Consider the following 16,284-nt stretch of genomic DNA (forward strand, 5'->3'; position numbering starts at 1 on the left):
CTCATCCTCCAAGTAGGAGAGCCATGTGTTTCTACCTGCTCAAAACAGCTGGCTCACTCCTTTAGGAAAAGGGTACACCATCTCAGGGGTGAGCCTTGAAAGGGTGTGTAGAGGAAGATGGGGGTGGTGGACCCTACAGACAGGTGGAGGATAAGCTGTGGAAACCTGGCCTGCCTCTACAGAGGGTGAGATCTCTACCCTTAAGGACAACCAAACAAAATGGCAGTTCTTCTGAAACTAGTGGCTCAATGGGAACTCCACTGTCTCTCAGGAGTTAAGTGAGATTCCATGGGGGCTCTATCAACCAGAACCCAGGTAGAACTCAAGGGTACCCCCAAACTGGATAATAAAAGGAGAGAATAACCCAGGACTGTTTACAAAAGAGCAGGCAAAGCCTAAGAAAGCAACACAGATTGCTCAGTGTCAGGGACTGAGAACAGGAGGGGAGAGGTATTGCCCACTAGGGAAAAGGGAATGGGCTGCTCTCAGAAGTCACAGAGAACACGGACCAATTTGACACAAACTAAAGTGGGGAGAGGAAACCTCATCTGAGGAATTGCTTACATTAGATTTGTCTGTGGGCATGTCTCTGGGTCATTTTCTTAATTAACGATCCATGCAAGAGGGTGCAACCCACTGTGGTTCTGCTTCGCGCTTCTGCCTTGCCTTCCCTCGATGATGGGCTGTCACTGTAAGCTAAACTGTCCTCCCCAAGTTGGTTTTGGTCCGAGTATTCTATCATAGCAACAGAAGGAAAGCTAAGACCAGAGTGAGAGTTCTCCCACCCCCCAGCACCATGCCACCTCCAGCTGTGGCCTTCTAGAGTGACAAGCAGCTGACTACAGTGACCTGGCAAATAGGGGCTGTCTTAGGGTTTCTATTGCTGTGATAAAACACCATGACCAAAAGCAGCTTAGTTCCATATCGCAGTCTACCACTGAGGGAAGTTGAAGCAGGAACTCCAATAGGGTAGGGACTGATGCAGAGACCAATGAGGGTGCTGCTTACTAGCTTGCTCCTCATGGCTGCCTTGGGCTACTTTCTTATAGAACTCAGGACTCCCAGCTCAGGGGTGTCATTGCCCATGGAAAATGGGCCCTCCAACGTCAGTCATCAATCAAGAAACACCCCACTTGCCTGGGTAAATCCTACAGAAGAATTTTCTCAATATCTCAAGAAGATTCCTTCTTCCCAGCTGACCCCTCCTTGTGTCTGCTTGACTTAAAGATGAGCCAGCACAGGGGCTGAACATCCCAGCCTGAGACTCCTCTTTCCTACCAGTTTTCTATTTGATCCATCATTTCCTGACTACCTCCTCAAACAGATGCCAGAGGATAAGGGAGAATCCACCAGTAAATTCCCAGTCAAAGCCCCCAATAACATCCCCAGGACAGAGAGCAGTTGGGAGGCACAGCACACGGGTGAGTGAGAAGCAGCTCTTCTGCAGAACCTTCCTGCACTAGAGACATCCCCTCTAGAGTGCCATCCCCCTGCCTCAAGCTGCCCTTGAAGCTGCCCTCCCACCACATAGTGACTGTAATAAAGTCAGTTTTGTCCAAAACAAGATCGCTTTGTAGCAACACATCCCTTGCCTGATCCTAGAAAATTCCCTCCGCTTTTCAGAGCTGCTTTTCTTCCTCCTTCTACCCAGTGCTTATTTCCTCTCCATGTTTCCCGTAATTTGCAAAGATTAAAGATTTAAGCTTCTTTTATTGCCGTGTACTTTCCCTGCCCCATTATGCATTCTGCCCATCGCTCCTGCCTCCCTCCCATGGAGCTCCCAAATCCATTCTGTGTGCTCAGAAAACACCTCCCCAGGTAAATCTCACCTTGTGCGTGCCAGGCCATGTTCCCAGAGAAGGTTGGCTTCGGCAGGCTGAACTCTGCAGAGCCATGCCTCTCCTCCTCGTGATTCAGCAACCTCATTCCCGTTAAGCTATCTGGGGTTCAGCCCCATCCTGATTAGCATAAGCTCCCAACACTGGGAGGTGGGGGGGGGGAGCTTTCCCTTTGTCTCTGCTCTCTGACACTTTCCAACTCCCAAGCTTTGAGTCCTGGTGTTCAGGGATATGTAAACAAATCCTTCCCAGCGTTGGGGCCTGCCCCTTTGGAGGAGGCAGTGTTGTAGCACTAGGTGATGAGAGTGATACAAGCTGCAGTGATCAGGGCAGTCACAATGGCCACCAGCTCAGTGAGATGCTGTCATTACCACCTGGGAATGCTTGAGTTGCTTTGTGTGTGTTTGTTTGATTTGAAATTATTTTTATAAGTAAATGCTGGCATTCTATTTTTTTTTTTTTTTTTTTTTTTTTTTTTTGGTTACAGTTTTTCAACAAAGGGCCCACGTTGGCACTTTGTTCTATGTGGGTGGTCCCAGACGCTGTTTTTATTGTGGCTGTTTTGTAGGCTGTCCTGCTGCCATCTCAGCAGATGAGACCTGTGGGTCCCAGGCACAAAGTGTTTCCCAGTTCCTCCAGAACCTGGGTGGGTGCATGGGTCCCAGGACAGGGAACCGCAGGCATGCATGGAGGTTAGACCCGTACTCATTTGTTCATGCAACATTTATGAAGCCCTGCTCTTCGACAGCCCTGTGCTGGCAGAGTTGGGGATCTGACAATGAAACATATAAGCCTGTTCATTGCTCCCCATTCAGATTCCCCCCCCCCCAGAGCTACAGGGCACCTGCTCTCACTGAAGAGACCACATAAAGAATACTAGATTAAAAATCAAGAGACTTTGGGACTACTCCAAAAAAAAAAAAAAATCAAGAGATTTGACTTTAAGCCCTGGCTATGCCCTTGCCTTGCTGTGTGACCTTGGGCAAGTCATTCTCTCTCTGGACTATATCACTATTTTTCTAAAAGTGGTTCAGACCTGGAAAGAAGGTTCCTGGTTCTTCCCATAATGCCTGAGTCAGAATTTGTAGTGTTAGATCCTAGGTATCACACACACACACACACACACACACACACACACACACAGAGAGAGAGAGAGAGAGAGAGAGAGAGAGAGAGAGAGAGTCTGGGTGATTTAAATGAATATTCTAGACCCTCCAAAGTAGGGGGTCTGAGGTTATGTTTGGTTCTAGCAAACTCTATTTGTTAACTCAGCTCTCAATAAAGAAGTGTGTTCAAGAAATGATGGAGATTGGGGGGGGGGGCAGAGGAGCAAGAACTAGAGTGAGCTGTCATTCACAAGCAACCTAGAGAACAATCCAGCTGGATGACCGGATGACCGAGGACTACAGCTTGGTCTGCCCATGAATACACCTGTGTCTGCTGTTCAGATCTACACCCAAGTAGTCCAGAACCCATGTGGGCAAGGGACACACAGGGAAAGCTATTCAAGAGGGCAGGATAGTGGCCCATGGAGTCACCCTCATTCCTGTAGCCCTGAGAAGGCTCAGGATTAGATGCCCCATCACCATGTTCTCCAGTAAGTCACTAGCTGCATAATGGCTTTGCCAGTTTGTTTCCATTAGTTAAATAAAAGGTCCAGTTTCTCTGTCATTGGAGCCTTACACTTCATGGTTACAGAGCATGGTTCCTTCCATGCAGACGTTTCCTCTGCACAGCACTAGTCTAGATGAGCAGAAACCGAGAGCTGAGGAGATTGCTCAGTTGATAGAGGGCGTGTGAGGCAAACTTGAGTTTGGATCTATAGCTTCTTCACAGAAGCTAGACAGAACAGCACACATCTGTAAGGCTGAAGCTGACAGAACAGAGATAGGTGGAACCATAAAGGTTTTATCAAGTCAGTGAGCTCCAGTTCAGTGGGAGATTCTGTCTTTAAAAATTAAGTTGGGGGGCCTGAAGAGACGACTCAGTTGTTAAGAGTGTGCACTGTTCTGGCAGAGGGCCCAAAATTGAATTTGGTTCCTAGCACCCATGTTGAGCAACTCACAACAGCCTCTAACTGCAGATCCAGGGGAAATCCAATGCCTCTAGGTCTTGTGGGTACATGTACTCATATACACCATATACCCATGCACACACACACACACACACACACACACACACACACACACACACACACAGAAAGAGAGAGAGAGAGCCATCTTCTGTTCCTCTCATCCATCCAATTGCTGTTAACATAAAATGAGGTAGCTTGAGTTTTACTCTCTGCTACAGCTAGTATTGCTTCTAGAATAAACCAAGGTCTCTTGTAAACCCTGAACCCAGACTGATTATTCCCAGGCAGCTCTCACTGGCCAGGCTCCCCAGGCTGACTGTTTCCCCCATTACTCATGGCGTTTCCAACAGAAAAGTTTCATTTCTCATTTCTTCCTGGAGGCCACAAGCTGTGTGTTGAGCCTGTCTTTACTGGCTGGGAGGTTTCCTAAGCCCTGTTGTATAACAGCTTCAACTAGCTAGAAACAAGTTCGGGCAGCCTGCCAGTTCCTTCCCAGGACTCCCTGAAAGCACTTACTTCCTCCCAGTACAAGCATCCTCATAGCTTCAGCATCCTGCCATTCTCAACTGCTTCATCCCGGGCTTTGGCTCCTCCTTGCTTTTCTTGGGCAGAAGTTAGAGAACATAGCTGCTGTAAGTGGATCACTGGGCATCCCACTCTCACTCCATGTACTTCCCTGGCCAAACAAACAAAAAACAAAACAAAAACAAAACCTTCATTGAGAAGCTATGGGTAAGGCCATGAGCTGGAAGGAATAATAAAGTGTCTCTTCTGAGGAATTGCCTCTTACCATCAGTGAGTACATCGTCTACCATCTATAGGAAATAGTGATACAAAACCATAGGTGAACAGGAACCTGTGTATATGGGTGTTTGGGTGAAGAGACACCATGATGAACTCATAGAAGAGTTTATTGGGGCCTTCAGTTTCAGAGGGTGAGTCAGTGACCATCATGGCCAAGAGCATGGCAGCAGGCAGAGAGGCATGGTACTGGAGCAGTAGCTGGGAGCTCATATCTGGTCTACAGCAGGTGGCGGAGAGAGTTAACTGGGAATAGCATAGGTAAACCTTGCATCCCACACCCAGTACAACACTCCCTCCAATAAGGCCACACTTTATAATACTTCCCAAACAGTTCAACTAACTAGAGGCAGAGTATTGAAACAGATGAGCTTATGGAGATCATTCTCGTTCAAACCATCACAGATAGGGCGATCTGGGTGAAGGAACCACAGAACAGTTGACCACAGGAAAGGGGGGAGGGTGTATACACAGCTTGCCTATGATTCTGTCCCAGTGTATGGAGCTCTATCTGAAGCCCCATATCAACCAGTGGATGCCTTGTCTAAATCATGAAAGTACTTCCTATCCTTTCTCCAGTTCTCTCTGCCTGCTGAACCCTACTATCTGTACACCCTTGACTCTGAAGTTTTATCCAGCTCCAAATCACAGAGCAAGCCAAGCCTGCCTCAGTCAGTAACTGCCACACTTTCTAGAATCTGAATATCCCTGTAGCTGCCCACAGCCCTTTTCTTCTCTGGCAACTTTGGTACACTGCGGACCTTCCCTAAGCCATTGACCTAACACTGATATATCCTTCCTCCTTCCCCAATACCTACCCTCTATTCCAGTTCCCCTCATTTCTGCATGTACCCACCTTCTCCCATTTTTTTCTTTTGAAACCTTTAAATTGGAGTCCAGACTGGCCTTGCCTGTTAGTAAGCAGATATGCTTCAATTCCAGAGCACCCACTTGTACATTCAGTAGGTGTCTGGGTGTCTTGGTGAAGAGCCCTGAGACCCACAGACAAAGCTCAAGGTCTGATGTTATGGACAGTTTTCCCACCAGCCTGGTCCAACCGCTGCATCAGCCCCAAATAATACACAGAGACACTGTATTAGGTATAAAGCTGTTGGCCTGTTACTAGCATTTCTTATCAGCTAGCTCTGCTTAAATATTAATCCATGCAGCCTTGAGAGGTGTGACCACATAGGCTATGCCCAGAGCAAGGCTGGAAGTGGGGGTGGGAGGGCAGGCTACAGAGCCAGGGTCCTCATAAGCAAAGGGAGAGCTATACAGGTTTGTACTTTGGAACCTCATCTGTAAGCTGATGCAATCCCCTTGGTGCATGTTCCACTCCACCAGCAGTGAGCACAACTTACCGAGAAGCCAGGCTCTGCCTCTCCAGTCACTTTTTACTGCCAAGGGCCATTTCTCCCACCCAAGCTGTCAGGGTGGCCTCTGCTCTGGCTGCCTATCTCTTAAAGTTCAGAGGAGGCAGGCACTCAAGCAAGCCATGTGTTTTCGTTTCTAATTCTATATACAGTTTTTCTCTTCCTGACATTCTCAACTTCAGCTCATGGCCCAGTAAAGAATTTAGTAAATAAAATATAAGAGCTTCGGAGACTCTATCCAGAAGTCTGGATGGGAGCTTGGGAAGGGATGTTACTCATCTTATAATCACATTTTACAAATACGGTGACTGAGACAGGAAGTTAGCCTAATTGATTTGAATTAGACTCACATTTTGACTCTAACAGAAAACAACACATTTTCCTTTTAATTCTAAGGTCACAGGCTGAAGAGATGGCTCATTGGTTAAAACCACACACTGCTCTTCCAGAGAAAGAGCACCCAGCACCCCCAGTGTACAGTTTACAATCTCCTTCAACTCCAGTTTCTCTAGCTTCTGTAAGCACCTGTACACACACACACACACACCCACACACACACACACACACACACACACACACACACACACACTTCAAATAATAAAAGTAAGTAAATGTTGTTCTTTAGTTACAGTTATAAGGACGAAAGCTGGAGAAGGGATAGAGGTGGTCCTGAGTGAGTGGGGTCCCAAGGTAAAGGACCACATGGGAGAACATAGCAGGTTCCATAGCAGGTGAGGGTGGCTGAGGTGGCAAGGCAGAGGGAATAACACACCAGGCAGATAGAGCTTAAATGAGGAGTTTATTTAGATAAGGGGAGTGAGGGAGAAGGGAAGAGACATTGAGGTACTGGGAACAGAAACAGAAGAGGAGAGAGAGGGAGAGAGAAAAGGAGAGAAGAAAAGAAGAGGGGGTAGCTGGAGGCCAACTGAAAGCAGGAGAGAGAGAACAAAAGAGAGTGTAAGTGGGCAGGGTCTGACTTTTAAAGGGGTCCTTTACACCTGCCTGCAGACTAGTACTCATGGAACCCTGGGCTGACCAGAGTACTGCCTGAGTGCATTCTGCCAGGTGACAAGGGCAAGGCAGCGTAATGCCTGAATCCTTACAATAAATCCGTTAAAAAAAAATCTAGACAGGCAGAGTGGCATACACCTTTAACCCCAGCACATGGAGACAGAGGCAGGTGAATCTCCGTGAGTATGAGACCAGGCTCATCTACAGAGTGAGTTCCAGGACAGCCAAAGCTACTTAGTAAGACTTAGTCTCAAAAAGATGGATGGATGGATGGATGAATGGATGGATGGATGGATGGATGGATGGACACATACATGCATGCATACATACATACATACATACATACATACATACATACATACATTAAAAAGTTCTAAGGTCCTGCGCTTAGATGACTTGGTAGGTAAAGTATTTATGCCACTATGAAGATATGAGTTCAGTTACCCAGAATCCATATGAAAGAGCTGAATATGGTGGTGTGCATCTGTAACCCCAGCACTTGTGTGTTAAAGTGGCTTAAAGGCAATTGGATCTCAGGGGCTATCCAGCCTAGCAGAAATACTGAGCAGCCTGTTCAGTAGAAGACACTGTCTCAAACTAATAATGGATGATGATAATGATGATAAGTAGAGCAACTGATGAAGACATGCTGATTTCAGCCTCTGACCTCCACAGGCTCCCACACAGGTGAGCTACTCACATACATGTAATACACACACACACACACACACACACACACACACACACACACACACACTTTCTAAAGTCACAATTCTAAAATGGTCTTTCCTAGGCTTATAAAAAAACAAAAACAAAACAAACAAACAAAAAACCAAAGCTGTCCACAAGGCTTGGAGGCTCCGCGGGGAAAACCATGTTCCCACTCTTTCCAGCTTCTAGAAACTTCATCCATCTCTTAGCCAGTGACTCCTCCTCCCTCTTTAAAACCAGAAGCATGGCCTCCTTGCTTTCTGTCTCTAACTCTGGTCCCTGCCCCTCTCACAAGGACCCTATGACTGCACTGAACCCATCCACACAGTTCAGGTTACCCTCTATCTCAAGCTGTCTCTGTGGAAAGTCACAGGCTCAGGGTTCAGTGCTGCAGGTAAGGAACCATCATCCCTGCCACGAGATACCTTTAATGTTCCTGTGAACTCCCCAGCCCCAGGACCCCATGAGCGCCTGCTGTCCCTGACCCATGGCTCTGTCCATGTTTGTTCTTTCAGAGGAAACAACGTTTGAAGCAGGAGTGAAGGTTCAGATCCACAGTCAGTCTGAGCCGCCTTTCATCCAAGAGCTGGGCTTTGGGGTGGCTCCGGGGTTCCAGACCTTCGTGGCCACACAAGAGCAGAGGGTAAGTTCCCCACACTCCCCAGATCATGTGTCCTCAGCTTAGTCCAGCTACTTCAGAAGCATGAGGAAGAGAAATGAGAAAATACTAAGTAAATGCCTTCACCAGTTCTCCAGAACCTTCTGTTGACTCCTAAAATCACCTGTGCAAGAAATGTAACTTACTCTTTTCGTCTCACTGAATGGTTTTCTTTTTCCCCACAGAACATTCTACCACTCCTTCTATTATTCATTTATTTAATATTTGACATTGGATGTTAAAACAAACTGCTAAGCCAGGTTTGGTAGTCCTATCGTTTGTATTAATGAACTTCAAAGCAGCGTACAAGGGATGGAGCAGTCGCTAGCTAGCTCTCCCTACTTAAGACCAGTGAAGCCTCTTCTGTGAGCTTCCTACCACCCCCCTTTGATGTAGCCCTGAATAGAGCCCCACCCAGCCAGCAGGATCTGCAGAAAAGCTGGGAGAGGACTGGCACCATTCATGTCGAAAGTGCATTTTATATCTCAGAAGGGAGAATCATCTCAGACTCTCAGTAGGGAGAATCATCTCAGTCTCAAAGCAGAATAGCCAAAGACAAACAGGGCTTCTTTCTCCTACTTCCTGGATATTTGCTGTCTGCTTTGCCTGGACTAAAGAGAGTCCCCAGCCAGGTCACCCAAGACAGTTTACTGGGTGAGGCAGAGTAGTGTGTGGTGGGAGGTTCCTGCTGAGGGAGAAATGGTTATGGAGCATAAAGATGAAGCCATACAACTTAGCCCATCCTGCTGTTAGAGTTTGACTGTTGTCATCTTTCACCTGGTACTGATCACAGCTCTTTAGCCACATTATAAAGTGACATTCTGAATTAAAAACTGGTTTTAGATCCATCAATATTAGATATAGATATATTCAGTTTTTGAGACAGGGTTTCTCTGTGTAACAGCGCTGGATATCCTGGAACTCACTCTACAGATCAGGCTGGCCTCAAACTCAGAGATCCACCTGCCTCTGCCTTCTGAGTGCTGGGATTAAAGGGGTGCACCACCACACCCAGCTTTAAACAGGCTATATTTTCTAAGTCTCTGAGGATGCATACTCTGTTCTGGGCACAAAGCTGGTCAGTTGGTTAAGGACAAGGTCAGCCTCCACTGCAATGGGTGGCAGGGATAGTAGTTTTAGGGGCAGGGGCATGAGAGGTTATCCTGGACTCTACAGCCCCCAGAGATGGAGGTAAGTGCAAGCAGAAAGAATTCTTGAGAGCAAAGAACAGCTGGGCCAAGTTTTGGGCTGAGGATGTGACTGTTAAGGAGAGTGAGAATCTGGATTGCCTGGTATAGGCAGACAGACAGACAGACAGCTTGGGAGAACCTGAAGACTAAGCTCTTCACCTGAATGGGCTCCTGGATACTGCCCCACATAAACAAAGCCAGTTGAAGAGTGGGGGCCACATTTCCATCAGCAGTATCCTGCTTTAATAAAATCAGGAGTCCAGGGTCGATGGCCCTAGACTTGGATGTATACAGAGATCATCGGGAGTTAGAGACAATGAGGAAAGGTGATGAAAAGGACTTGAGTGGATTCAGAGAAGTGAAAAACTATAGAAACCCAAACTGGGTGTGGTCCATGTTATACTACCAATGCTGACAGAAGTGGGGTTCCTCTATCCCCCAGAAGAGCCTGGGAGACTGGTCCCCATACATCCTCTGGTGTGTATATATTGAAAGGTTTATTCTTTTGACAGCACTTTGCTTTTTTCAGGGTAACCCTTGGGGGGGGTGCTAGAGTTGCCCTAAGGATATAGATAGCCATGAGCTATCAGAAACTGTGTCACTGTTAGTTCAAGGCTACAAAGGCTGAGATGGAGAGCCACTGAAGAGGAGGGAATGTGGACAAGGAGAACTCTATCAGCATTCCTTTGTGCAGATGGAGCAAGCCCACGTGGCCTCAAAGAACCAGGCAGGGTTTAGAACAATAGATGTGCCTGGGAATTCTTGGATGCTAAAGAAGATGGTTGTAACTTGCTGTCTAAAGCAAACCTGACTTGGTGGTTTGTTGAATGTGCCTACCATGGCCCTCTGTGGTCTACCTTGCTCCCAGTACAGAGCAAGTGTGCTGTGCTCCTCGGCCCATGAACCATAACTTCTTTCTCCACTAGCAAAAGCTGGTGAGGAGAGCCTTCATGGAAGCTGCTGCTGTTCAGCAGACTGAGAGACATGGTAATTCTTCCCAGGCTCATCCTCCATTCGTGACATGGAAGAAAATTCTAGGCTGGGTGGGAAGTTGGAGCAGATGATCCTTAAGAAGCTTAAGACAGTGTTTCTCTTGCCAAGATGAGACAGAGGGGCTCCCCATGGTGAACAGGATGAAGAGAAACCTATTTGCAGCGTCCAAGGGCAGAGTGGCTGTTTGTGCTGCAGAGTATTGATGGCAAGTCAGCCTCATTCATTTCCGTACTTCTCTGCTTATTATAACTAATAACAAGATATTTGTTAAACATTTTACAGTCCTCAATGCATTTCCGCATCATCTCATTTCATCATTTCATTCATATTAATAGAGAAATACAAAAACACATCCCAGAGCTAAATCTAATAATACATTATGTTTACATGTATAGAAAAGAGCATAGTCACGGGAAATAAGACTTGAAGGAAATAAGCCAAAATACCCACAGTGGGGCAATTATGAATGATTCATTTTCTTTTCCAGCTTTTCATGTCTTTCATAACGTGGCTTTGTTTTATTTATTTGTTCAGCAAATATTTGTTGAGCAGCTACTGGGGAGGGGAAAGCAGCAGGGGGAGGAATAACATGCCAAACAATACAGACCCAGTTTCTGCTCTTCTAGAAGCTACAGGTGGATGTTGGTTTTTAAAATGGGGGAGGGGAGGGTGAGAGCCCATCAAACCAAGTATAACTGTGGTGATTGACTCTCAGCTGTACATCTTTGTTCTACCAAAGGGACCCTGGTGCTCAAACACTGAATCTCATAGATAGCACGAGTTTCATTTTCTCATTTCAAAGTGAGATTTTTCTCATCTTGTCATTTCCAAAATGGGGGCCTCTTCCTTGATATTGCTTACCTGTGGCACATCAGTGAAATATGGCGGCTGAGTCACTCTCAAGCCAAGACCCTGTTACCTCAACCCAGAGTGCAAGGAAACCTTGCAAGTAGGCCAGAGATAACAAGCCATTGGAACAGAAAGCCTGTTCCTGCAAGGTCTGTATGATTCATGCTGGGACAGTTGATTCCAGAGTTGGGGCCCTAAGTGGCTCTTGTGACTGGGGGGAGCCAGTTCTCTGAGTGGGAAAGTCCCCTCATATAGTAAAAATCCTTCCACCCACGCATAATTACACACATGCTTTAGTATTTATTTAGCTCTTGGGCTAAATACCAAAGCAAAGATTACTTTTCTAAATGTTCATCTGCCGTAAGCCCAATTAAACCAAGGTATGTCTCTCCCTGAAAAATGTTGCATTGGGCAACTCAGCTCTCTAGGAGCCCCTGCAATATCCCAGAGCCTCCACCACCAGAGACAGGCAATGGGGTTATATCCTGAAAGCAGCTAAAAACCCTGGTGACTGAGTAAAGCCACAGGAAAGTACCAAACTACCAAACCATGGCCATCGCTGCCATCACAGGCGGACTCCTTGACAACTACTTCAGGCCATTGCTAACACTGGTGTGACTGACAGTCAGGGTTTCCGGTCAGAAGCCTCTCATCCTTCCTCTTTGCTTGGGCATTTAGCTGGAGGATATTCCCCTGAGGTTCACAAGAGACCTTATCCTCCACGCTGAAATGAAAAGGCCCAGCTGCTAGGTGGGAGGAGCCTACCTCTGGCTTGTGAATTCAACATCCCAAGTATCTTTCAAAAGAGAATAGTCATCTGTCAACCTGACAGCCAGCCCATGGTCTTAGGATCTGCTTCTCCATCCCCATTAGAAATGGAGGCTTGCCCAGTCCTTGTTGTTGTCCCCCCCTCCCTTGTTTTTCGAGGCAGTAGAGAGAATTTATTACACATGTCCTCAGTGATTTCCAAACTGCCAAATTAGAGCCGTATAAAAATGGCAGGATCCAGTTCCACCCTCCCCGCCCCCCAAGCACTGGGCAAGTTCCAGAAGGAGAGACAGTGTGGCGTGTGGCTACTCCCTGTACATCCTCAGGGTACATCATTTCCCACAAGTAGACTGAAAAGAAGAATCAATTAAGCATCTACCAGCTTAACTACTTAATCACTATTACCACGAATCCCCAAACGTAGAAGTATCTCTAGATTTGCACCACCCCCCAGGTTTTCCACAGTTTTTTTCTGTACAATATGAGCTTGATTTTCTCAAGATGGGGTTAATGGCAGGCAATGAAAGAGGGATTAGAAGGACCTCTTAGAATAATTGTTGATTGGCTGTGATGAGCTAGGTATCGTCACTGTCCAGCTCCTGAAAAGCCATATAAAATATGCTCACTTACTATAGATACATTTTGTGTGTGTGCCCCTGCCTCAGCCTTGCAGTCTCCCCCTCTTCCTGAAGAGATTGCCATGCTTGTTTGGGTGGATTCTTTCACCTCCTTCTTAAGCCCAGTGCTTCAGTGAAACTTGTCTTCAGCAAGGTTGCCCATGGAATCTTTGACTAAACTCCATCTTCATTAATAAGGATACTGCTCAGGCTCTCTCTCTCTTTCCCTCTCCCTCTCCCTCTCCCTCTCTCTCTCTCTCTCTCTCTGTGTGTGTGTGTGTGTGTGTGTGTGTGTGTGTGTATGTGTGTGTGTGTGTGTGTGTGATACCCTCCCTGTAATACTCCTGGCCACCGTTGTTTTCTTTCTGCCTCTCTGCCTTCTTGGCCTTGGGCCTCTTCATAAACAAGTCATGTCTTGTTCACCCTTATATGTTGGGTACACTAGGAGATAGTAGATGTGTCCCCTATGTGAGTTCATCCTTGGGCCAGACATCTTTCCTGATACCCAGACCCAACGACACAAGTGTCATTTGTCACTGAAATCCCATGGATAGTGCTCTATGATTCCTATAGCTACCTCCCTTTAAGTTTTATGATCCTCTCTATAGATTTTTATAGACCACGGTCTTTGGAGTCCCATGACCTCAAATCAACAGTCCCAACTATGTCTTCTCATGTCTCCAAATCTAAACCCCAAATTGTTGTTCTGCCTAGATTCTCCAGTCCTATAAATGTCCTGAGGACAAATTCCCATTTGCTAAATATATTATATGATCTTGTAAGTGAACCTCATCTGTAAACTAGGGATAATGATGGTTCCTATCTCACTAAGTGAGTTCATACACACAATGTCTCTAGAGTAGTTCTTAGTTCACTGTAAATGCCCAATAACTGCTAGATATTACTATCCCCATTCCAGCTGCAATTTCAATTCAACATTTCACAATTTCTCTTAGATAAGAAACACAGCTGCCTTGCTGCTCCCCATCTTGCCCATCCTGACCCTGTCTGATCCATCCCTTGCATTGATATGATCCTTCTAAAGTAGATGCTGCAGCACGTCCCTCCCTCATAGACCCTTCCAGCCCTCCCCCCTTTCCAGAACTTTCACACCCTATTTACCCCACCTCCCACAAAATGCACCACCACTATGCCTTTCACTGTGTGTTACCCCTGAGTGTCATACCCTCTCTCCCCTCTCTCGCTATTTCTCCATGCCTTATTTCCTCCTTGGACAGAGGCAGAGGGGAGGAGGCCCAGTGTCTATTGATTCACCTACTTTATCTTACTCTAGAGACAAGTTAATAAATCAGAACCTTCCTGGGTTGGGTCCTACCGGCCAGTACCATATTATCTTTTGATTCATGAGCAGCTTGCTATCTGAACTCCCAAATGCAGTGTTTGGTTTCTCAGGTTTATTTTTGTGTCTATTCTTTTTTTTTTTTTTATAAGAGGTAAGAAAATCTGTACAGGACACTTCCACACATAGGTCAAAAGCTGTCTCGGCTTTCCTTGCCAATTGGGAAGGTGAAATAGTAATCACAAACAAATCTATTAGAGATGCCAACCACAGTGAATGAAAGAATAGGAACAGTCCTCCTGGCTCTCACATTCCCTTGGCAAGGGCAGAGGAGAGGGAACCCGAAAGGACATCTCTTTCTAGTCCCTCTCCCCTCCTCCTTCACTCTTGAAAACCACTTATTGAGTTTTGTTTTGTTTTGTTTTGTTTTGTTTTTGCTATCAAGGCTGCAGAAGTCTCTAGATTTGTTTATGTTGTGACAACCAAGCCTGACAGCCCCAGTAATCATTCCCCATGAGCTAGTAAATCTTAGTGTTTCTCTGCTAGATTGTCCTGCCCCCCAAAGCACCTCCAGGCCCCAACCTGTTGAAATACCACCCCTCACACCTCGTCCCCTCACCCCCTCATAGCTGCAGCCAACTGGCTCTCAATATAAATGTACCTAATCAGCCAAGCTGTGTGCATGTCTTGCCCTATCCAATGACAGAACACTCTTTGAAGACCAGGCTTCCACAGCAACAAAAAGACCAGCGCCAACACTGTAGACCAGTAAGTGAATAAACAACAGTGCTAAGCAATGGTTTCAGTGGTTGTTCTGAGCCCTGCAGCTGTTCCTCTGCTGGGGGCAATGAAATAAAAGTCATCACCCCTGAGATTATGTGCTACATGTGTTAAGACAGCACTCAGGAGCCAGACAGAGGCAGGTGGATCTCTAAGTTTGAGGCCAGCCTGGTCTACAGAGCAAGTTCCAGGACAGGCTCCAAAACAATACAGAGAAACCCTGTCTCAAAAAGACAGAAATTTAAAAGAAAAGTCTCAGGGACTCAGGAGACCAGTATTGGCCCAGGTGTGTGCTCTAGAGAGTCAAGCGGGATCCCAACAAGGACAAGAAGAAAGAAGGCTGGAACCCACCAAAAGGGTATCTCTGGGTCCTGGGGCAGATGAGATTACTGTGAAGAATGTAGTATACAGAGGGAGAGCCCTTCAGATGGGAGGCAAGTGGGGAGCTGGCAGGGGCCATTAATATGGGGGCTGGGGATGGCTCAACAGTTAAGAACACTACTGCTCTTGGAGAGGTTCCCAGCACCCACTTAGGGCAGCTCACAACTACCTGTAATTCTAGGTCTAGGGGATCCAACACCCTCTTCTGGCCTCTCCAGGCACCAGGCATGCATGTGGCACAGAAACATACACTCAGACATACTCACATGTACATTACATAAATAAACAAACATTTTTTAAAAAGAAAGTTTAAAGTTAAAAAATGCATACCAGGCCAGGCCAACAAGATGGCTCGGCAGGGGAAGGCATTTGCTGTCAAGCTTGATGACCTGAGTTTGATTCCTGAGACCACAATGGAAGGGGATAAGTGATACCTGTGTGTTGTTCTCTGACTGCAAGACTGATGCTACAGCACACACACAAATAAATAAGTTTGGATTCTCAGAATCCATTCACATGAAATCATACATGTGCACCCCAAGAAGCATGAATGGCCATCTTTTCTGAAGTAGTTCTAATGAGCAAGAAATCAGAGGCATATTCATGACTGAGATTATTAATGAGAAGGAGTGCATACACAGTCCCCCGCCCCTCTGCCATGGTTAAACAGGGCAAGGAAGATTTTGGAGGGCCCTCAGGCAAAAATTCCAAGACAGACCAGTAAAAGAAAGAAGTGAATTGTAGGACAATACATTGAGTATGACCCTGTTTGTATTCAGAACACCCACACAGTAATCTATCCTTATTTTACAACTGCACATGTCTGCACATCAGCATACAAGGACATTGTAGAGAAGGTCATGGGGACTGAGAACTGCAGAAGAGAGGTTGTGTACAGGAAGTTTATCTTTCTCTAGCTCCTCAGATATTTCTAACAAGG

The 16,284-nt window shown here is 46.3% G+C and overlaps 1 protein-coding gene across 1 annotated transcript in view; it reads left to right on the forward strand.

Annotated features, from left to right (window-relative positions):
- Positions 1 to 16,284, forward strand: part of Asic2 (acid sensing ion channel subunit 2) — a 269,070-nt gene that overhangs the window by 187,937 nt on the left and 64,849 nt on the right. Inside the window, exon 3 of the mRNA XM_051179795.1 lies at positions 8,324 to 8,451. Within this exon, the coding sequence (XP_051035752.1) occupies positions 8,324 to 8,451 (128 nt within the window). The remainder of the gene's footprint in view (positions 1 to 8,323; positions 8,452 to 16,284) is intronic.

Source organism: Phodopus roborovskii, unplaced genomic scaffold (genome assembly GCF_943737965.1).
Source record: "Phodopus roborovskii unplaced genomic scaffold, PHOROB, whole genome shotgun sequence".
NCBI lineage: Eukaryota > Metazoa > Chordata > Mammalia > Rodentia > Cricetidae > Phodopus > Phodopus roborovskii.